This window comes from Pseudonaja textilis, chromosome 3 (assembly GCF_049901715.1).
Source record: "Pseudonaja textilis isolate UNSWEBS1 chromosome 3, rPseTex1.2, whole genome shotgun sequence".
NCBI lineage: Eukaryota > Metazoa > Chordata > Lepidosauria > Squamata > Elapidae > Pseudonaja > Pseudonaja textilis.
This window is the reverse complement of record NC_141992.1, coordinates 622,972-645,666: the sequence shown is the minus strand read 5'-3', so window position 1 is coordinate 645,666 and position 22,695 is coordinate 622,972. Positions and strand designations below refer to the sequence as shown.

At 55.6% G+C, this 22,695-nt stretch overlaps 2 protein-coding genes across 2 annotated transcripts; both read left to right on the top strand.

Moving 5' to 3' along the window:
• Window positions 1-11,616: 11,616 nt before the first annotated feature.
• On the top strand, window positions 11,617-17,171 carry DNTTIP1 (deoxynucleotidyltransferase terminal interacting protein 1). The gene is given in 16 exon segments (XM_087931939.1): window positions 11,617-11,784; window positions 11,874-11,944; window positions 12,061-12,157; window positions 13,217-13,256; window positions 13,259-13,314; window positions 14,197-14,278; window positions 14,470-14,516; window positions 14,599-14,664; window positions 14,935-14,979; window positions 15,118-15,124; window positions 15,127-15,147; window positions 15,150-15,174; window positions 15,259-15,319; window positions 16,384-16,455; window positions 16,577-16,632; window positions 16,835-17,171. Coding segments are annotated over 16 exon segments (1,032 nt in total). The 5' UTR covers window positions 11,617-11,679; the 3' UTR covers window positions 17,016-17,171.
• A 1,461-nt stretch (window positions 17,172-18,632) lies between these two features.
• Window positions 18,633-21,958, top strand: UBE2C (ubiquitin conjugating enzyme E2 C). The gene is made up of 6 exons (XM_026721762.2): window positions 18,633-18,907; window positions 19,012-19,039; window positions 19,150-19,236; window positions 19,935-20,139; window positions 20,417-20,476; window positions 21,715-21,958. Exons 1-6 carry the CDS (start codon window positions 18,810-18,812, stop codon window positions 21,771-21,773), a joined length of 537 nt encoding a protein of 178 aa, XP_026577547.2. The 5' UTR covers window positions 18,633-18,809; the 3' UTR covers window positions 21,774-21,958.
• Window positions 21,959-22,695: the final 737 nt, after the last annotated feature.

Below are 22,695 nucleotides of genomic sequence, written 5' to 3'. Positions count from 1 at the left end.
CTGCCTTGCAGGGGGAGGGGTGGGGGGGGAGAGAAAGAGAACATCACCACCAGAGGTTAGATCAGATCTCCCTCTCCCTCTCCCTCTCCCTCCCCCTCCCACCAATGCCAGTCAAGATTCGTATTAGTGGTCCTCGAGATTTAAAATGGTGGGTCTGGTGGTCCCCGAGGCCCAAAAGGTTGGCGACCCCTGGACTAGTCCAGCTCCCTGCTCAGGCAGGGAACCTACACATTCCAGACCAGTTTCTTCTTGGTCCCCTTTTGCAAGCTTCGAACAAGCAAAGCCGACGGGGAAGCCAAATTCACTTAACAACCGGGTGCCTGACTTAACAACTGCAGGGATTCACTTAATAGTTGCGGCAAGAACGGTTGGAAAACGGGGCAAAACTCGGTTTCACTTAGCAATGGAAATGACAGGCTCAATGGGGGTCGTAGGTTGAGGACTACCTGGGACGCCCTTGTGTGGTGGCGCAGAGTCAGCCGCTCTGGTTTTGGCGCCGCGGCTCTTCCTCCTCCTGCAGCCTCCCAGAGTCAGGCCTTTGTTCATGGCTGGACATCTTCGCCCACGATCACCGGCAAGCGCAGCCAGGCCCCGAGAGGAGCCACCCCGAGAGGAGCCAGCCGCGGGCGGCAGCAGCAGCAGCCCAGAAAGCCAAGGCAGCCCTAAGTTGCATTAACGGGGGGATACAGTCGAGAGCAAGGGAGGTAGTAATCCCACTCTATAAAGCCTTAGTAAGGCCACACCTAGAGCCCTGCACCCAGGTTTGGTCACCACATTATAAAAAAGATGTGGAGACTGTAGAAAAAGTGCAGAGAAGAGCAACCAGGATGATGAGGGGACTGGAGACTAAAAGTTATGAAGAACGGTTGCAGGAACTGGGCCTGGCTGGTCTAGGGAAGAGAAGGACCAGGGGAGACAGGATAGCAGTCTTCCAATATTTGAGGGGTTGCCACAGAGAGGAGAAGGGGGTCAAGCTGTTTTCTAAAGCACCTTTGAAGGCCACACAAGGAACAATGGATGGAAACTGAACAAGGAGAGATTCAACCTGGAAATAAGGAGAAACTTTCTGACCGGGAGAACAATCAACCAGTGGAACAGAAGTCGCCCTCAGGAGCTTCATCCCTGGAGGCTTCCGAGAAGAGACTGGACTGCCATTTGTCAGAAATGGTGTAGGGTCTCCCGCTTGGGTGCGGGGTTGGACTAGATGACCTACATGGTCCCTTCCAACTCTGATTATCAACCTGAAAATAAGGAGAAACTTTCTGACAGGGAGAACAATCAACCCATGGAACAGAAGTTGCCTTCAGAAGCGGTGGGAGCATCTTCGACTGGAGGCTTTCAAGAAGAGACTGGGCTGCCATCTGTCAGACACGGTGTAGGACGGGGGGTTGGACTAGATGACCTACAAGGTCCCTTCCAACGCTGATTACCTGTTATCTGTGAAGTGGTAAGGCCTGGACAGTAGGTGGGTCTGGGCCCCAAGGATACGCAGGTGACACGGAACGGCCCTGCCCCATTCACAAAGGCTGATTCGCATTCCCAGCATCGCAGGAGGACCCTGTCATCAATATGCCATAAGGGGACGATAAGCTTCACTAATTGAGAAATTAACACCCGGCCATGACAACCATCCCCATTCCGTCACTCCCAAGAAGAGGAAGAAGCAGCCAGCTAGGAACAGCCTCTGCCAGCCTTGGCGGAGACAGCAACAGGGATCAGCTGGCGGAACCGGTTTGCCAGGCCTGCCCCAGTCCGAGCCCTCGGGAAAGAAGCGCCTTGGCTCCGTTGAGTTAAAGCAAAGGGTTCTTTTCCTAAGGATGTGGGTTGCAGTCAAGCCAGCCCTGACGTCTCCTGCGCTCGCTAGATACAAAAATGAGGTTTGCCCCCAGTCTGTCCCTCCCCGGTGACCTGTCCGTTTCACCGGAGCTCATCAAGAGGTTTGGAGAACTTGAGGCGTTGGGGGCAACCCGCATATTTTCAGGGTGCATGGCCGTGGGGTGCCGGTGCAAACAGCATTCAGCTCCCCTGGTTATCACTTATCGTTTACCCCCACTCCCGATTTCTTATCGCATCCATAGGAACCTTTATTGCCCTTTCATCTTTCCTTTTCCAGCTATTGGTGGCGGGACGCCTGGGAGGCGCCAAGCTGAACCAGGCAGAGCTGACACAGTTCCTGGGGCCGGTGTCTTGTCGGTGTCCCGCAGGGCTCCCTAGGAAGGGACAACCTGTCAGGTCGACCTGTCAGAAAGGAAGGAGGCAGGTGGGGGGGCTGTCCATACACCTGAGTGAGCTCCTCTAGATCACTTTAAGACTTGTGGACTTCAACTCCCAGAATTCCTCAGCCAGAGTAGCTGTAATCTGTAATCTTATAAAACCTTTTATGAAATGAAATTTATCATAAACATCTTAAAATATGTTGTAAAGCATTTCCTGTGGCCGAGGGAACGATGAGTTCTCCGTCTTCTGGTTCAACCTGCTCCTCGAGGAGGAAACCTTACACCCCTTCAGACAAATGGCTGCCTGGTCTCTTCTTAAAAGCCTCCGGGGGGGAAGCCTCCACTTCTGAAGTGGTCCCACAGGTTGTTCTCACCGCCAGGAAATTTCTCCCGAGTTCTAGGTTGCTTCTCTCCCCGATTACTTTCCATCCTTCTGGTGCTTGGGAGAAGAGGCTCCACCTCCTCTGGGGCAGCCCCTCAAATACTGGAACGCTGCTCTCCGCTCACCCCAGTCCTTATTAGGCGGGGTGGGCCCAATTCCTGCAGCCGTTCTTCCTACGTCCCCGAATCCTCTTGCTTCCGGGGCTTCTCTCAACATCTTCTCTGTGTCGGGGCAATCAGAAGGGGATGCGCTGTTCCTAGTGGCCTCATAAGGTGCTAAGGAAGGGTATTCGGGGCGGCATGGGCTGCTCTCGAGGCAGAAATGCCTGAACCCCTCCCTGAATTACGAAGAATTTTCCAATGAGGGCATTACGTTAGATGGCTCTGAGGAACCCAGGACGGAAATACCTCCTCCACGATGATCCAACAGGTCATGAGGTTCCCCAGTTCCAGTTTAAAGAGGAAGTTCCTGGGTAATGACAGCCTTTGAACCACATCTGCAATTTTGCAAATGTTGCTCAGGGGGTGGGAAGCACAGAGAGAGAGAGGGAGACAGAGACAGTGAGAGAGAGAGAGAGAGAGAGAGAGAGAGAGAGAGAGAGAGAGAGACAGAGAGAGAGAGAGAGAGAGAGAGAGAGAGAGAGAGAGAGAGAGAGAGAGAGAGAGAGAGAGAGACAGAGAGACAGAGACAGAGAGAGAGACAGAGAGAGAGAGAGAGAGAGAGAGAGAGAGAGACAGAGAGAGAGAGACAGAGAGAGAGAGAGAGAGAGAGAGAGAGAGAGACAGAGAGAGAGAGAGAGAGAGAGAGAGAGAGACAGAGACAGAGAGAGAGAGAGAGAGAGAGAGAGAGAGAGAGAGAGAGAGAGAGACAGAGACAGAGAGAGAGAGACAGAGAGAGAGAGAGACAGAGACAGAGAGAGAGAGAGAGAGAGAGAGAGAGAGAGAGAGACAGAGACAGAGACAGAGAGAGAGACAGAGAGAGAGGGAGACAGGGAAACAGAGACAGAGAGAGAGAGAGAGAGAGAGAGAGAGAGAGAGAGAGAGAGAGAGAGAGACAGAGAGAGAGGGACAGAGAGAGAGAGAGACAGAGAGAGAGAGACAGACACAGAGAGAGAGAGAGAGGGACAGAGAGAGAGAGAGAGAGAGAGAGAGAGAGAGAGAGAGAGAGAGAGAGACAGAGAGACACAGAGAGAGACAGAGACAGAGAGAGAGAGAGAGAGAGAGAGAGAGAGAGAGAGAGAGACAGAGAGAGAGAGAGAGAGAGAGAGAGAGAGAGAGAGAGAGAGAGACAGAGAGAGAGAGACAGAGAAAGAGACCATGGGGCTGTGAGGTTTGCAGAATGCATGTATGTGTTGCATTTATATCTACATACAGGGGTGGGTTTCAAACATTTTAGCAACCGGTTCTCTGCCTGGTTGCTGGGTGAGCGTGGCCTAGTTGGCCTCCTGCACCATGGCAGGGGGAGGGTGTTTTTGCTCTTCCCATGCTCCGGAGTCTTTCTGTTCTGACCCAGGCTTCGTCAAATGTAATTAAAGTCAAACTTGTTTTAAAAGCAAAACCTATTTTATTACAATGCTGGGAATTACTGTCATTCCCAGCCAGAACTAATTATAAACAGTTCCCCAAGATAAGCACACACCTTTCAGTGCTGTGGAATGTTGCCCAAAACAGAAGTCTCCAATCATCACAAAAACCAACCAAAATACCAGAAAAAAAACAACCAGAGCTTCAAGGAGGACTCGGAACTGATTGAACTACTTTGCTTCCTGCAAAGGTTTCGTCAACTTGGCCTGACTTTTATCCCTTATGGGAGGGGCAATCACCTCCCAGCCTTACTCCCGAGTCGCCCCTTTTATCTCAACTGCTCCCCTGGTTCCTCTGCTTCAGTGCTGCCAGATTCCAAAGGCTCCGGAGGCCGCACCCCACTCCCAGATGGTCCCGGCCCCATCCCTGCATCGGACGCAGGACCCTCGTCCAAGTCCTCTCATCCAGACTCCCGGGCTGGTTCCCTTTCTTCCCCACCATCCGTTGCCGTCTGCACTGGCTGCCGGCGAACTACAACACTTTTCTTGAGCCCCTGGGAGGGCCGTTTTTGCCCTCCCTAAGCCTCTGCATGGGCCCTATACTTGCCTAGCATCCAAAACAGGTCGCATAGGGACTCCGGGAGAGGAGGGGAGGGGAGGGGAGGGGAAGGGTGGGCGGGGCCACCCAGGGGTGGAATTTACCAGTTTGCTGAACCAGCCATTAAAAATGATAAAATTAGCTAATGGTTCGCCCGAACCAGGGAAAATCGGTAACAGCCACCGCTGTGGACATGCCCATACATGTTTAGGGAGCCTGACGCCCGAGCTTTTATTCATGGGCGGAGTGGAAGCTGCTTTTTTGACGTAAGCAACCTTCATACCCCAAGGCCCCAAAGCTTCCTGCCGATATTGACTTACAACGGTCTGTTTCATGATCACTCAGAGCTACAACGGCACTGAAAAACGCGCTTTGTGACCGTTTTCTCGTACTTATGATTGATGCAGAATCCCAAAGGGATCAAAACTCGGACAACCTGCAACTGGCTCCTATTTATGACGGTTGCAGTGTGCCAGGGTCATGTGATCCTCTTTGCCAATCTTCTGAAAGGCAATGGGGAAGCCAAATTCACTTAAGGACCGTGTTATTAACAACGGCGGTGATTCCCTTAGCAAGAAATGGGGCAAAACTCACTTAACAACCGTTTCCCTTAGCAACGAAAACGTAGAGCTCCATTGTGGTCATAAGTCCAGACCCACCTGTATTACCCCGATGGATACAGCAGAGAAATCCGGCAAGAGCCAGCAAGTCCTTTCCACCAAGGAGGGTCAGAAGAGACGGCTTGGACTCCCATCATTCTTCTCCGTTTTCCTCGCTTCAAGGAAAAAGGAGAAGGAAGATTATCCAGGGCAGAAGAGAATAAATGTCGCACGTGTGACACAGTGCTAGTTATTCTGGGGCATCCCAGGTTCCGTGGGATGAGTTTTCCGTTTCGGTTTTTGAAAGCCAACCGGAGTCGCTGATGTGATCTGGTGGCTGCAATTAGCCCCTGGCATTTCGAGGTTTAAAAAGGCCTGGAGATAAAACTAAGCATATATAAAAAGTCACATTTTTCCCCTTCCAGTATAAGCAACGTTATTCAAAGCAGAGAACAGAGGGAAAACACTGTCTACTGCAAGCAATGGGCAGCTTGCATACACTGGCAATAAACACACAATAAAAAATACCAAGAAGAAGAAAGATTAAGAGCGCGGGATAAGAAAATATAATTATTATGTGATTCCCATGCCTCACACAAGAGACTCGAGGTAGGTTACCAAGATTATAACACAGAAAACCCACACATGAGACTCCAGGTGCCTCTCTTCCCCTAAGATGATCCAAGACCTGGAGACTAAAACCATATGAAGAAGGGCTGCAGGGTTTGGGTTTGGCTAGTCTAAAGAAAAGAAGGACTAGGGGCGACATGATAGCAGTATTTCATTATCTGAGGGGCTGCCCCAGAGAAGACGGGGGGGGGGGGGTGTCAACTTATTCTGCAAAGCACCAGAGCGCAGGACAAAAAGCAATGGCTGGAAACTCATCCGAGAGAGAAGCCACCTAACAGAGAGGACAACCAACCCATGTGGGTGCTGTGGGTGCTCCGTCACCGGAGGTTTTTAAGAGGATACTAGACAGTCACTTATCTAAAATAGTATAGGTTCTCCTAGTTGAACATGTGGCTGGACTAGAAGACCTCCAAGGTCCCTTCCAGCCCTATTCTATTCTATCTTCAATACCTTGCAAGTTGGTAACAGTGTTGGGGTCATTCGAATCTCCAGAGGGGGTGGGGGGGCTGCTCTACGGGATCACAGTGAGTGTGCCGAACGGAGGGCAAGAGGAAGGGGCAGGTCCACTCCAAGCTGCCTCGAGGACAGCTCACAAACCTGGAGTCCGGCTGGCTGCTTTCCAAAGCAGCGACCACCAAAGGGTCACTTGCACATTCAGAACAGAGACTTTTGGTGGGAGCATGCAGCGTTTCAATGAGATTTATTTTATTTTTATTTGTCAATTGCCTACAAGATAAGAGGTATAAGTAAAAGCATAGTTATGAATACATGGATACATAAAAGAAAAATAAAGGAAGCAATGGGACAGGGATGGTAGGCACATTGGTGCGCTTATCCACGCCCCCTACAGACCTCTTAGGAAAGGGGTGAGGTCAACAGTAGACAGTCTAAGGTTAAAGTTTTTAAGGTTTGGGGAAGAAACCACAGAGTCAGGTCGAGGATTCCAGAAATTGACCCCTCTGTTGTTGCTGAAGTCCTATTTCCTGCAATCAAGTTTGGTGCAGTTAACCTTGAGTTTGTATCTATTGTTTGCTCTTGTGTTGTTATGGTTGAAGCTGAAGTATTCATTGACAGGTAGGACATTGCAATGGATGATATATACTATACTTAGATCAGACCGAAGACGGTGTAGTTCTAGCTTTTCTAGGTCTAGAATTTCAAGTCTGGTGGCATAAAGTATTCATTCTGCAACGAGTAGAGGAGTGGAGAACTCTTCTTGTGAAATATTTCTGGACTTTCTCGACTGTGTTAATATCAGAATCGTAATGTGGGTTCCAGACTGATGAGCTGTATTCAAGTATTGGTCTAGCAAATGTTTTGTAGGTTCTACCGTGTTTCTCCAACAATACGGCCTCCACCAATAGGAAGGCCCAGCATGATTTCTAGGCATGAGGTGAAATTAAGCCCTGCCGCCAAAATTTAGGCCTATTCAAACCATGCTTTTCCCCGCCATTTCTCACATCGTTTGTTAGAACTACACGAGGTGAAGAGAAATGGGCGGGGGAAGGGTGGGGGGATGAGGAGAAAACTTGCCTTTAGGAATGACCTGCAGGTAGCCTAGGCTAGAATACCCCGATAGCCGATAGAAGCTCCCCAAAGGCAGTCTCCAGCCGCTTCAGGGCGTGGTGTGGCTGCCCATGTCCCCTCGCCATTAGGCAGTCTCTTTCGGGCGATGGAAGCTCCCCAAATGCAGTCACCAGCCACTTCGATCGGCCAGGTAGAAGCGGCCTCACAGCGAGGGAGTGTGTGTGTGCCTTGCCTCGCCCGAAGCGGCTGGGGACTCTGCCTTCAAAGGAGCTTTCGTCTGCCGATAGAAGCGGCCTCGGGGTGAGTGCACACACACACTCCCCTCGCCACGAGGCCACTTCTATCAGCAGACAAAAGTTCCCTTGAAGGCAGAGTCCCCAGCCGCTTTGGGGCGAGGCAAGGCACACACACACTCCCCTCGCTGCGAGGCCGCTTCTACCGGCCGATTGCAGTTGCTGGTGACTGCATTTGGGGAGCTTCCATCGCCCGAAAGAGACTGCCTAATAGCGAGGGGACACGGGCAGCCACGCCTCGCCCTGAAGCAGCTGGGAGTCTGCCTTCAGGGAGCTTTCATCTGCCGATAGAAGCGGCCTCGCGGCGAGGTACCTGCGTATGGGCCGCTCTAGGTGGGGAGGAAATTAAGTCACCCCCAAAAGACGGCCTACCTGTTTTTCAGGGGTCAAAAAAATAAAGCCTGGCCTTATTTTGTGAGAAACACGATAGTTAGTAGTGTAATATTACCAGAGAAAAAGCTATGTATTTACGTACATAGTAGATGAATGAATGAATGAATGAATGAATGCATAAATAAATCTCTCACAATCCTGAGGATTAAGGAAGAGGAACACAGAGGCCAAAAGGGGATTTCTCCTTCTTGCCCGCCTGGAGGGCAGTTCCCACTGGGTGGGAGACAGACTGACAAGCTCCCCAAGGGACAGCATCCCAACAGAGTCCCCCCCCTTGCTTCATAAAGATGTCTGTTGCAATGCTCAACCATCTCCAAGGGATGAGAGATACTTGACATCACCACCCTAGCCTTTGCCCCTCCTTTTCAATCATTGTTTTGCCAACTATTTTGCGCTCAAATTCTGCCGTGCCTGTTGGGGGCTTCTCTCAGCTTCCTATCCATTAAGCCCATTAAATTCATGACTTCGAGATTGGCGCCTACAATCGTTTCTGCATATAGTGTCTTCATTGAGCCCTGGATGGCAACCAGATTTAAGTGCCAGGGGAGACTCCCCTGCCCCCCAGCCAATCTGATACTACAAGGGGCTGTCATTCAGGCCAAAGTGACCCCCTCCACATTTAGGACATAGAATAATAGGGTTGGAAGGGACCTTGGAGGTCTTCTAGTCCAGCCCACCGCTCAAACACAAAACTCTACACCACCCTGGAAAAATGGCAGTCCAGTCTCTTCTTGGAAGCCTCCAGTGACGAAGCAGCCACAACTTCTGGAGGCAACTTCTGTTCCATGGGTTGATTGTTCTCACTCTCGGAAAGTTTCTCCTTAGTGGATCTCTCTTCAATGATCTTCCACCTATTACTTCTTGACCTTCGCTTCATCACTCCAGTTCATCTGTGTGGCCACCCATTAGCATTTTCTATTTGGATTCCTTGCCATCCTCTGCCTTGTCAGCATGGCCTCAGTTAGCAGGGAGGCTTGGTGGAAATCCTTTCCTTTTATCATAGATTCGTGAGGCCGCCCATCTTATAGCATGGGCGGCTGACAGCAACAAAATGTTGTTTCTGTTAGATTTAATCAAAGCTGACACACGTAGCTTCACCCCATGGGCCCGTTCCAATCGTTTTCCCAGAATCCAGGGGTGACCTTGGGCGGATGCTCCCCAAGGCGGATTGATTGTGCAATCCTCTTGATCCAATAAACAACGATTAGAAGTCAGAGAACAGGGGGAGGACCTCTGCTCCTCTCCCTTACTTCTGTGGAAAAGAAGAGCCTATTGTTTTTTACAGCATTGTAAGAAGACATGCTGGCCTGTGAAGAAAACAGAGTGCAGGTTTCTAATCCCATGAGCTAGGCCGAAGCCTGAGAATTATATGTAGGAAGGCTTGTGCTATGCTAGAAACCGCTCTTAATCAGAATTTGCTGATATGATCATTAATCTAGAGACAACCCCTAGGAACTAAGATCATAAAAGCTAATCTGTAAGTTAGGGCAGGGGGGGGCGATAGAATTAGAGTAATGGGAGATGAAATCCGAGGCAGAGATAATGTCTTCATTTAGACGCTTCGGATACCTTGTGAGGGCATAAGTACTAAGCCAATAAGGAAAAGGTGGGAGGTAAATTTAACAGCAATAGGGAATGTAAGGCAAACATATTGATGATTTAAGGCAGAGGTCCCCAAACTTGGCAACTTTAAGACTTGTGGACTTCAACTCCCAGAATTCCTCAGCCAGCAGGCTGAAGAATTCTGGGAGTTGAAATCCACAAGTCATAAAGTTGCCCAGTTTGGGGACTCCTGATTTAAGGTGTGTCCACTGTACCTACATGTGCGTGGGGGCACCCTCTTTGCAATGTAATACATAAAATTACCATTGTTTTCTTCTGGAAGTTTTGGCTGGTGATTGTTTATTTCAAAACTAGACAACAAATCCCACATTTCTCTCTCTCTGTCTGTCTCTGTCTCTCTATCACACACACACACACACACACATACACACACACACACTGCACACCTGGAGGAAAAGGGGACACCACAGCCTGGTACCTGTTGACCTTCTGCTGGAGGCACATGGTGGAATCCACCCTTTCCGTTCTAGCTCTCCAAATCACTGCCCATTAATTCAGAAATGCCCGTCTGCTGGCTTGCCCTCCAGAAGTCTGGAGCTCTGCCTTTTCCCCAGGCCTTTCCGATTTTAAAATGCAAACCTGTTTCCGGCTCCCACCCAGTGATGGAAGCATCCTTAGGAAAGCTTTGGCAAAAGAAAGATTTGGATGAGGGAACCAGGTTTTGCCAACAGGTCTGAAGAGGCGGAGGCGGAGCCGATGAAGTGGCGAATCCGATTGTATTGTTCCTGCCATGGGAGGGAGACGGCGGGGTTTTTTAATGGATTTATTTTATAATAAGACTTTTTGTGATGTTTCTATTTACCTATGTGTGAGTTGGGTGGCTATATAAATTGGTTTTCAAAAAAATAAAGCAAAGTAGGCGAAGGCACGACGCCATGCCTGTCTCTCTGGCAAGCGTGCCAATTCTGCAGAAAAGGGGAGAAACCCGCAGGGCAGGAGGGAACATTTCCAGCCTCAACTGGCTGCCCGCCCAGACTTCCACGAAGCAAGAAAACCCTTATGTGCCTCCCCCGACCTCCCGTAGTCTCTAGCCCCACCAGCGGGGACTGCAGGAGGTCCTCGACTTACAGCTGTCTCATTTAGTGGCCGTTCAAAGTCACTGGATGGCACTGGAAAAAGTGACTTCCAACCCCGATTCATCCAGGCTTATGGACGCTGCATCCTCCCCAGGGTCACGGGATCAAAATTCGGATGCTTTCCAACCAGCTCGTATTTGTGACGGTCGCCGCGTCCCGAGGGTCACGTGACCATATTTTGCGCCCTCCTGGCGTTAGTGGGGAAGCCAGATATGCTTAACAACCATGTGACTCACTTAACAACTGCAGTGATTCGCTTAACAAAGGAAGGCAAGGAAGGTCACAAAATGGGGCAAGGCTCACTTAACAACCATCTTGCTCAAGAGGGGAAATGTTGGGCTCAATTTTGGCCATAAGTCGAGGACCACCTATGTCTGCAAGCGCGGCAGCCCCTGGGGTACCAAGAGGCCCACAATCCCACCCCCACTTCCAGGGCCAAGAGGCCCCAGCCCTGAAGCCTCCCTGGGGGCCAAATGAACCCCTCACCCTCCTTCCTTGGGGGCAAAGAAGTCGGTGGGTTTCCTTCACTTGGGCTGGGGCGGGGGGGGGAATGTATGGGGGTGCCCCAACGTCAAGCGGGGTCCACGGGCGCACCCCCTTTCCTCCTGCCTGGGGAGGGACAGGCCCCGCCCTCTTCCCCGGGGGGATCTCCCTGGCGGGTGGGGGGCGCTACGCTTAAAGCGCTCGGGGGGGGGGAGGGGAGCTAAGGGCCCGCCCAGACTCCGCCGTTGCCGGGCAACGCGCGCCGCTTCCGGGTCTGGCCGTGGCGCGGCGGTGACGTCAGGGAGGCGCGTCCGGGGCTCGGGACGCTGATCGGAACATGGGGGCCGCCCGGGAAGTGGAGCCGCCGCCGGCGCAGGACGAGGAGCCCGAGGACGACGAGGAGGAGGAGGCGGCGGGGGTCGACGGGGAGCCCGGGGCGGCGGTGAGGGCGGGGCCTACAATCGGGGGGGTGGGGCCGTGGGGAGGGGGCGCCTCTGACCCCTCCCTTTCTCTCCCCCCCTCCCCCCGTAGAGCCCCTGGAACATCATGATCAAGCACCGGCTGGTGCAGCGGCGCGGGCGGCGATCCCAGATGATGACCAGGTAAGGCCCCCTCCCCGGGGCGGGGGGGGGGGGAGGGGGAAGGGAGGCTTGCTTCCGGGAGGGATGCGTTGGGAGTCGCGAGGGGGGTGTCACCCACCTTCCCCCCCGCCTCGCAGCTTCACAGATCCTGTGGTCTCCATGGACCTGCTGCGCGCCGTCCTGCAGCCCAGCATCAACGAGGAGATCCAGGCGGTCTTCGGCAAGTACATGAAGGTAGGGGGCTGGGGAGGGCGGGGGGAGGGGGTTGGTAGGGGGAGCAGCTGCCTGGCCAGAGGCGGGACCCCCCCCCCCCCACATCTCCCGGGGACCCTGGCCTCGCCCGTTCCAGCGAGAGGCCCCAGTGGGAAGCCAGGATTGCAGGGGGGGGGACCCTACCGGAGGGGCAGCGGGTGTTGGGGGTGGCCAGGCATCCACTGCAGTTGCCTTTCATAAGAGCGGCCATAAATAAATTCAGGTCTTTTTTTTTTTTCAAGAGGCAACTGGACTTCCCAGGGGTTTTTCTTTGAAGAGGTTTCAAAGAAGACTGGAGGGTGGGGAACAGAAGGATTCTTGGTCTGCAAAGAGTATCCAACCTTCCATTCAGAGCTGAAGAAGCTTCTGGGATGAGAAGAGAAACGTCTTCAAAGAAAAGGCAAGAAAGTCCAGTGGCCTCTTGAAAAAAAGGCACCTTTGGGACAACCCTGACCTGCATGACTAGGGAGAACCTCCATAGACCAGGGGTCCCCAAATGGGGCAACTTTTAAGACTTGTGGACTTCAACTCCCAGAATCCTCCAGCCAGCTTTGCTGAAGTCCACAAGTCTGCCAAGTTTGGAGAGCTCTGCCATAGACGAATACAGGTAGTCTTTAGCTTGCAAGCCTTGAGTTCGTTCCTGAAGTTACAACGCTTACATAGCAGCATCCCCGTGGTCCCACAAACAGAATTCACCATGCTTGGCGACTGGCTCTTATTTATGACGTTCGCAGTGTCCCTGGGATCACGGGATCCCCTTTTGCCATCTTCTGAGGAGCAAATTCAGTTGGGGGGGTGGGCAGGTTCCCTGAACGGCCGTGTTACTAGCTGCAGAGGTTCACTTTACAACTGGGGCAAGGAAGGTCCTCCAGTGGGGCAAAACTCGCTGAACAACCTCCTCGCTTACCACAGAAATAAATGTTGGGCTCCATTGTGGTGGTCACAAGTCAAGGACTTACCGGTCAATGCATCCCTGGGGGGGCATCAGTTCTGTCCCCACGGTCGCCTGACTCTGAGGGGCTTCTTCTTCTTCTTCTCCAGTTTTTCCAAAAGGCGGCAGGGAACGTGCGCGAGAATGTCGGGAGGACGTGGACACGGAGCAACTCATCCAGGAGACGTGTCGCAGCTGCCTGGAGCAGGTGGGGGGGCAGCCACCCCGGGTGAAAGGGGGGCCCTGGGTTCTACTTCTCCCCACACCGCGAAGTGCCACTTTCATTCTCTCCGTCTTCCTTGGGCAAAGGCTAACGCCAGCTGCGGAGCCAGGGTGATCACTGAGTATAATACTCGGTGGCAGTGGAACATAACATAATGCAAAAATGGTTGCAGGAATTGGGTAGGTCTAGTTTTATGAAAAGAAGGATTGTGGGGGACCTGACAGCGGTGCTCCGACATTTGAGGGGCTGCCACAAGGGTTGGGGGGGCCAGGGGGGGGGTGTTCCACCAGTTCTCCAAAGCCCCAGAAGGCAGGACAGGAAGCAACGGATGGAAACGGATCAAGGAGAGGAGCAACCTGGAATGAAGGAGGAAATTCCTGACAGGGAGGACAGTGAATCGGCGGAGCAGCAGTTGCCTCCGGGAGTTGTTGTGGCTGCTCCGTCACTTCCGAAGAGATTGGACGCACAGCTGTTTGCCTGAAATGATGGGGGGTCCCCTGTCCGAACAGAGGGTTGGACTAGGAGACCCCCGGGGTCCCTTCTGACTCTGTTACTCCACGATGCAAAAGTAAAATAACTTTTCAATAACGGAGTCAGAAGAGACGCACAAGGTCGTGTGGAATGACCTTTATTGTACTGTGCCAAAAGGAGCCGGAAGTTCATTCCTTTTTTCCTCTCCTGTTTTCCCATTCGTTTCATTATATTTATATTTCTGCATTTTACATTTTGACGAACTAATAAGACACGAGTATTGAGACGGGGGGTCACTGAAAGCGCATCGCTGGGCTGCTCAAGGCGGGGAAGGCGGGGCTCCCTCGGGTTCAGGGATGCTGACCGGCCCTCCTGACCAGCCGCCTCTCCCGCCAGGCCAAACTTCTCTTCTGCGATGGGAAGAGGCCGGTTGCCAGAGTTGTCCACGAAGCGCCAGCCATCAAGGTAAAGGCCAAAAGCCGGGCTGGGGGGCAGCCTAAGGGTCCCTTCACCTCCCGGCTGGGAGAAGCCCTCTGGCTGCACAGGCCGTCTCTGCAGGGAGCCCACACCTGGGGCAGGTAGCAGTTCTCGCTCCACAGGTGGCGCCTCTCTCTCTCTCTCTCTCTCTCTCTCTCTCTCTCTCTCTCTCTCTCTCTGCAGCGGGCAAAGCCCTGGAAGATGACGGGAGCCAGCAGGGGAGCCCCATCCCCAAAAAGGTAGGCCGTTGGGGGCTCCGGGCAGCCCGGTCCTCTCGGTGCACCCGGGAGACACTGAGGAAGGGGCTTTTCTCCTTGGCAGAGGAAGGGGAGACCGCCAGGACAGAGCCAGCCAGGCGACCGTGGAGCCTCAGGGGTCAGCGTGTGAGTAGGGACTCCACCCAGGGGCCTTGGGGGTGGGGGGCTGCCCTCTTCCCCCAGGGAAGCCTTGGGACGCCCTCTGGACAAAACACCCGGTTAGAGGAGGAGGGGGGGAATGCCTTTATAAGGGGGTTGGAAGGTGCACCCGAGATTCGAGCCTGGCACAGTTACGGCATTTGGGGGGCAGCAAAGTAGGCTCTGCCCTGGGAAGCAGAGGTGCAGGGGTTCGGCCACCTCCCAAGACCCCCCTCCCTCCCTCCCTCCTCTCTGCTTTCAGGGGAAGAGCAAATCCTGTGAGCCGGTGCAGAGGGACGGTCCGAAGGTACGCAGAGCCCTGGGGAGGAGGGAGGCAGAGCCGAGGGGCCGGGCCTGGGCCCCACCCACCCCCCATCAGCAGGGCCCCTGAGCCAGGGGGCCCCTCTGGCCACTCCCTGCCACTGACCCCTGCGTCCCCTTGCAGTGGGACCCCTGCGCCTGACGGAGACCACCAGCTTGTTCTTGGCTCAAGAGCAAACAAGTAAGGGGGGGGGCAGCCTCCAAGGGGGGGGGGGCTGTCCCTTGAACCGCTGCAGACTTTAACTCTCCCCCTCCCTGGATCCAGGGCCCTCGGGATGGGGGGCACCAGAGGCAGGCTCTACATCAAGCACCCCCACTTGTTTAAGGTCAGTGTGGTTTCTTTCCTGGGGGGGGGCAATCTTTGGGGGGGGGCGTCATTCCTTAGTTTACCAACTTGCCCCAGGGAGGAGCCAGCCCGGGGCTTTCGGCCAGAAGGCCACCAGGACCTGCGGGGAGGACATAGGCTGGCCTCTGATGACAGGGGTCTGGACTCACGACCAGTGGGCCCCCCAGGGAGATTTGACAGGGTTGGGAAGTTCTGGGGGCCATTGTCGTCCCCCCCTCTTCCCCCTCCCCCATGAGGGGAGCGTTTGGGGCACTTGGCAGGCAGCCAGCACTCTCGGCCGTTGCAGGCCCCCCCCAGCTGCCATTTCTGGGGTGGGGGTGTTTTTTTGCCAGAGATCCACATTTGCTCCCAGGCTCCTTGGGGGCATGTACTGATAGTCCTCAACTTACGACAATTGAGCCCAAAGCCCAAAGCAAGGCAGCTGTCGAGTGAGTGTTGCTCCCATTTTATGACCTTTCTTGCCAAGGTTGTTAAGTGAATCCGTGGCTTCCCCACTGACTTGGCTTGTCAGAAGGTGGCAAGAGGGGATCTTGGGACATCCCCCCGCCCGCCCACCGATGCTGCAACGGTCGCAAGTGTGGAAAACGGTCCCCAATTGCTTTTTTTCCCAATGCCATTGTAACTTTGGACAGTCGCTAAATGAACTGTCGTAAGTCAGGGATTGCCTGTGATGGGTTCCCTTAACAGTGGCGGCGTCCACTCAGCTGCCACAAAAGTTGTAAAGTCCGATGGGGTCTCGTGTCAACGGCCATCGCAACGTAGGAGGACCGTCATTCCAGGCTCGCTCTGGGTCGTAAGATGAGGAGGGGCAGGCGGGGGCTGGGCTGGGCTTGGTCCGCTTCCCTGTCCCGCACTGTGCAGAGAAGTCCGTGCTGGGCCAGGCCAGCGTCCGCCTGCCAGGGGGTGCTGCCTTTCCTCCCCCCCGCCCCCAGCCCAGCCCAGGGCTCCCTGGATCCCCCAGGCAGCCATAGAGGGGGGGGAGGGACCCCACCCGGGGCAGCTGCTGCTTCCTGACTCCCCCCCCCTGCCCTCTTTTCCTCACAGTACGCGGCAGACCCCCAAGACAAGCACTGGCTGGCTCAGGAGCAGTACATGAGGGCCACCGGAGGGAAGATGGTCAGTGCGCGGGGGTGTGTGTGAAGCGGGGGGCAACGTCTTCTTCCCCGGGCCCTGGGAATCCAGGCTGCACCCGGAAGGGGCCGGCCTCCGCTGATGCCCCCCTTCTCTCCCTGCACAGGCCTACCTCCTGCTGGAGGAGGACATCCAGGACCTGGCGGCCAGCGACGAGTACAGGTGAGGCTCGGGGAGGCGGGGGCGGGGGCGGAGCCTATTCCCAGGAGGCTGGAGTGGGGCAAAGGGGGGGCGCTGTCCCGGCCTTCTTGAACGCCACCTCTTCCTCCCTCTTCCTCCTCCTCCTCCTCCTTCCCCCTCTCCTCTTGCTGTTCCTCTTTTTCCTCTTCCACGCCTTCCTCCTCTTCCTCCCCCCCCCGCCCAGGGCTTCCCAGGAGCTGAAGCTGGACGAGCTCAAGCCCTTTTCCATCCCGTCCTGGATGATTGCGAAGATGCAGAGATACATGAAGACCTTCCGCAGCGAAGGGGAGCCGCCGTTGCCGCAGCAGCAGCCGCAGCAGCCACAGCCGCCGCCTTCCCTGCCGGAGGAAATGCGGGAGACGTAGGCCGGGCCGGGCCAGCCTCTCCTGCCCCCTCGGGGTGGTGGGGGGGCAGCCTCCCCCTGCTCAGGATCCCGCCAGGCGCCTCCCTCCTTTCCGGCTTTTTTTATTTGGATTCTTGTATTTGCTTGTTGGAGGGTTTGGTGCCAATAAAGGCCTCCGAGGGAACTTCCCTGTTGCTGCTTGAGGGGTGGGAGGCACCGGCCCCGGGGGCTGATGGGCCAGGGGGCCGCCTGGCTGGCACGCCGAGGGGCACCATGGCCCCAGGGGGCTTTGGAGGGCGGCTCCACCACTCAGGCCTGCTGCCACCCACATCCAGGCGGCGCCCAAGTTAGAGAAGGTTTCATTCTGCACCTGGCACCAGCAGGAGCCGGTTCACACATCGCACCAGGCTTTTGTGTGCGTGTGTGTGTCCTTTTCTCTCGCTTGGCTTGTTGCGTGAATCCCTGCCGTTGTGGCTTTTGCAGAGCGACCTGGACTGAGGGACACAAACCTCTTTCTGGACCCCTCACTCGTTCTCTCCGGCTCTTCCTGGAGTCATTCAGTGGGTTGGGGAAGGGTGGGGGGGGGAGTAGAGCTGCCTCCCCTTCCTCAGGGACACTTCTGGCCCGCCTTGGTGGGGCAGCCGAGCCCAATGGGCGGGGGGGGGGACGGGGGGGGCCAACAGAGCTTGCTCCAAAATCCCTGCTTTGTCCCTGAGAAGCTGCTGGAGGTCGTCACCGGCTGATCGGGGTGGTGGTGTCGGTGTGCGGATGAGGCCCCATGGTGCGTTTCCCGGCCCTCCCCCACCGTCTGTCTGACTGGGCGAGGATTGTCGGAGCTGGCTGGGGAATTCTGGGATGGCCACTGATCCAGGAGAGACGCCCAAAACAGGGAGGACAATTCACCAGTGGGACAGAAATCGTGGGTGATCCATCACTGGAGTTTTCCAAGAAGAGGCTGGGCAGCCTTTGGTCTGAAGTGGTTATAGGGTCTGCTGCCTAAGCAGGGGGTTGGACTAGAAGACCTCTGAAGATCCCGAAAAGCTCTCTTGATTCTGAAGTCGGCAAGTCTTCAAGTTGCCAAGATTGGAGTCCCCTCCCGGTCAGTGCCGTTAATTTCGCTTCTCTAATCCGGTGTGTGTGTGTGTGTGAATCCGTTTCCCCTCTTCCCTGTTCAAATCGAGAGGCGCTGGCAGGATACAAGCGCCCCAAAAGGCCACGTTGTTTGGGAGGAAAAGCCAACGAGCCGCCCCTGCGACCGCCTGCCGACCCGGGGAGCCGCCTTCAGTGCGGGGAAAGGCGCCGATCTTCGGGGGGAGGGGGGGAACGACCCAGCGCCCCCCACATCCCAGCCTCCCCTCCCCTCGGGACAACCAGATTTCCACCCATGGTCCAAACCGGGGCCTCCCATCATCCCCCGCCGGAGTTTCCCGGAGAGAAGCCAGCCATGGGGGGGGGGGCACCCCCTCCCCGCACAAGGGAGGAAGCTCCGCGGGGCTTGGGGAGGGGAGGCCGGGCAGGGCGGGGGGCGAGGCGGAGAGCCAAAGCGGCCCCCTCCCCGCTCCGCCTCCCAACAGCCCTGCGAGGGAGACCAGCGGGAAAGCCGCGCCCGCCCGGCCCCGCCCCGCGGGAGGAGGCCCCGCCCACCACCGTCGGAGCAACGCGGCAGCGGCCAATCGCTGGGCGCGCGCGCCGCCATTGGGCAGATCGAACGCGAGGGGCCCTCCGATTGGCTTCGCCCCGGCAGCTTTGCAACATTCAAACTCGCGCAGCGGCCGCCGCCGCCGAGGAGGAAGGAAACTGCAGCGCTGCGCTCGCCATGGCCTCGCAGAACGACGACCCCGGCGCCGTCGCCCGCGCCCCCAGCAAGGCGGCCGAACCCGGCGGGGGCGCCGCCCGGGGCTCCGTGCGCAGCAGGTGGGGCTGGCTGGGGGGGGACCGGCGGGCACGGGCGGAGCCTCCTCCGGGCCGGCCGGGGCTAATCGCTGCCGGCGCTAACCGCTCTCTTTCTCGCCCCGCAGGCTGCAGCAGGAGCTGATGACGCTGATGGTGAGTCTCCCGGGGGCGCCGGGCGGGTGGGGGGCGAGGGGTGGGTTGGCGCTCCTGGGCCCTCCTTCCGGGCCGCCTCTGACCCCCCCGCGCGGTGTTGAACCTCGCAGATGTCCGGAGACCACGGCATCTCCGCCTTCCCGGAGTCGGACAATCTCTTCAAGTGGATCGGGACCATCAACGGCGTGGCTGGGACGGTGAGCGGGCCGAGGAGGGAAGGGAGGCGGCCTTGGGCCCCGCAGGGTTCGCCTCGGGCTCCTCTTCCCCCTGCCCTGAGCAGGGGGTTGGACTAGAGGACCTCCGAGGTCCCTTCCGACTCTCTTATTCTGTTATCCTTCAAACCCCCCACCCATCCTGGCAGCCTTTAACGCTCCTCAAACCCCCAGGCGCAGCCCCCGTTGCCAAGCACTGCAGTTGACCAGGAAACGCTCGGAGGCGTGGAAGGGAGCGCAGCCCCCCTGCCCCACCCCACTGGCGGGCCCACGGGAGGGGTGGTGGGTTCCCTGATGCCTCCCTGGGAATCCCTTGTGGTCATCTGGAGTTCCTGGGGGAAAGAGGTCTCCTTCCTTTGTCCAGCCAGGGCCCTCTCTGGCTGTTGGGGGGAGGGGCTTCTGGGCAGGGTTTCCCCTCCCCCAGTTTGCAGTAATGAGACACCCCAAAGCCCGGGGTCTCCCCACCTTGGCAACTTTAAGACTTGTAGAATTCTGGGAGCTGAAATCCACAAGTCTTAAAAGTTGCCAAGGTGGGAGACCCCCTGCCCCGAAGAATCCCTGGGTGGTGCTTCCTACCAGAAGATCCGGGACTGTGGGCTTCCAAGCGGAAGAGAAGTGGGGAAGAGCCAGGCAGGACAAGGGGGAGGCCCTGCCTGATCTCCCCCCCCCCTTTCCCAAAGCAGGTCTACGAGGAGCTGAGGTACAAACTCTCATTGGAATTCCCCAGCGGCTACCCCTACAACGCTCCCACCGTCAAGTTCCTCACCCCTTGCTACCACCCCAACGTGGACTTGCAGGGCAACATTTGCTTGGACACCCTGAAGGACAAGTGGTCGGCTCTCTTCGATGTCTGGACCATTTTGCTCTCCCTCCAGAGCTTGCTGGGAGGTGAGGAGGAAGAGCGTCCTGGGACGGGGGGAACCCAGCTGTGGAATCCCCACGGGAGCTTCTGAGCTGCACCCCGTGGAGTCGGAAGGGACGGGGTGCCACCCCGGGCTTCCCATTGCCGGGAAGGGCGTTCCATGCAGAAGGGCCGTGCCCCTGTGCCGGGGCGGTGCCAAGTATGCCCTCCCTCCCTGGCAGAGCAGGGTCCCACAGTGGGAGGGAGGGGGAGAATTGGATCCTTTTTCCCAACCGTGTTTGGGGACCTTCTCTGCCCCTTCAGAGCCCAACGTGGAAAGTCCGTTGAATACAGAAGCTGCCGAGCTGTGGAAGAACCAAGCAGGTGAGTCGGCCAAGTTTTGGCCTGGCGGGTGTGTGTGTGTGTGTGTGTGTGTGTGAAAGCACCAGGCTAGAAACCAGGAGGGCAGGGGAGAGAGAGTTCTAGTCCTGCCCTATGTAGGAACACCAGTTGGGTGACCTTGGGCCAATCCCCAGGAGACGCCGGGTTCTAGTTGTGCATTAGAAGGGAAGTACCAAAGGGGCTGCTTTCAGGAGGCAACTGGACTTCCTGGTTTTTCGATGTTTTCGCTTCTCATCCAAGAAGCTTCTTCGGGTCTGACAAGATGGCGGGGAGGGGGGGAGGATTGCAGACACTTAGAAGGTTACAGTCTTAGAAGATTGTACACCCTTAGTGGCACTTAGAAGGAAAGGCGGCTGGGTCGCTTTGGGCCAAACACCGGGAGACTTGAGTTCTAGTGAGGCCTTGGGTACAAAAGCCAGCTGGGCCCCTCCCTCCCTCCCTCCCAGCCCAGCCCAGCCCATCTTGCTGTTGTGAGGCAAATGGGAAGAAAAAGGGGTATTGGGCGTCTCCACTATCGTAGCTGCCTATAAAGTAATAAAGGAGGGATAAAATTCTGAGCAATCGGAACTCTTGGAAAGAGACCCAAACCCCCAGCCCCAGCACTGAGGGGGAGCTGCAGAATGCCACTTGAATTGGGGCGGGGGGTGGGGGGGACTCCTTGTCTTCATGAGGACTAGGGTCTTCCTTGTCTGAAAGAGGGGGAGGCCGGTTCCTATTTGCTTGCCTTCTCGGGCACTTTGACTGCTGCAAGCAGTCCTCAGCTTACAGCAGTTCGTTCAGTGACTGTTGGGAGGTCTCGGTTTGCAGCCATTTTCCACGCTTACGAGCCTTGTGGCATCCCCGTGGTCACGTGATCAAGATTGGGGTGCTCGGCAAAGGCTTTGCCAGCGCAAGGGTCCTGTCTTTGCAAGTTCCTGACAAGCCGAGTCAATGGGGGCAAGTCAGATTTACTTAATGACCGTGTTCCCAGCTTTACAGCTGCGGTGATTCCTTTAACCGCTGCGGCAAGATAAAAATCGGAGAACGGGGCAAAACTCGACCCATTTCTCACTTAGCAACAGAAAACGTTTGGGCTCCATTGGGTCGTTAAGTGGAGGGCGACCCACATTTTGCAACCCACAAGTTGCAAAAGCAGCTGCAACACACACACACACACACACACACACACACACACCTCCTCCGGGGTCCTTAATCTGCCCCCCCCTTGTCTCTTCACACAGCCTACAAAAAACGCCTCCATGAATCCTACCGAAAACACATGAAGAGCCAGGATACCTGATGTCCTTCCCAGCCCTGGGCCGCTTCACCTGGGTGGGGAGGGGGCGATAATGTCTCTTCCCTCTTCTGTTTCATCCTTGTATTTTCTGTGTCGCCTCTGTTGTATTATAGGTCATTTTAAACGTTATTTGGCTTTTTTTTCCCCCCTGGTGTTAATGTATAAATAAACGTCTTTCGTTTTTATAACGTGACGCCTACTTGAGTCTGTGGGTTGCCTTCAGGGAAGAGGGCAGAGAAGGGCAAGAAAGAGGATGAGGAGACCGGAGGATAAAACATACAGTGAACGGTTGCAGGAATTGGGTGTGTCTCTCGTCTGACGAAAAGAAGGACCAGGGGAGACAGGGTAACCGTCTTCCGATGTTTGAGGGGCTGCCACAAAGGGTGGGGGGTATCAAGCTATCCTCCAAAGCCCCTGAAGGCAGGACAAGAAGCCACCTGGGAATGAGGAGGAATTTCCTGACAGTGAGAACAATTAACCAATGGAACTGCTTGCCACCAGAAGTTGTGGATGCTCCAACACTGGAGGTTTTTTAGAAGAAATTGCACCACCGTTTGTCTGGAACGCTACCGGGTCTCCTGCTTGAGTAGGGGGTTGGACTACAAGACCTCCAAGGTCCCTTCCAACTTATTCTGTAATATCGAACTCCCTTGCATTGGCTGGAAAGCGGGGAAATGGGGTGGGTGGGAGCTGGGCTGGAATTTTCCTCTAGATTTCTGCCTCCTCTTTCTCTGGACCAAATTGAGAGAGAGACGTTGGGTGTCCGTGTTCTTTGGTTTTATAACGTTTGTCCTCTGCAATAATATGAAAAATGAGACCCTCATCATCTTGTGGTCTTTGGGGGTTTCCGGTTTTAAACACTCGCCAACTGCTATTTAATACAATAGGGTACTAAATCTCTCCCGCCCCTTTCTGTGTCTATAAT

What these genes read in the sequence shown, in the direction of transcription:
- UBE2C (XM_026721762.2), top strand. Translation starts at nt 18,810, where the DNA reads ATGGCCTCGCAGAACGACGACCCCGGCGCCGTCGCCCGCGCCCCCAGC. An exon ending in AGGAGCTGATGACGCTGATG is followed by an intron (nt 19,040 to 19,149) that starts GTGAGTCTCCCG and finishes TGAACCTCGCAG; the next exon opens with ATGTCCGGAGACCACGGCAT. An exon ending in GCTGTGGAAGAACCAAGCAG is followed by an intron (nt 20,477 to 21,714) that starts GTGAGTCGGCCA and finishes CTCTTCACACAG; the next exon opens with CCTACAAAAAACGCCTCCAT.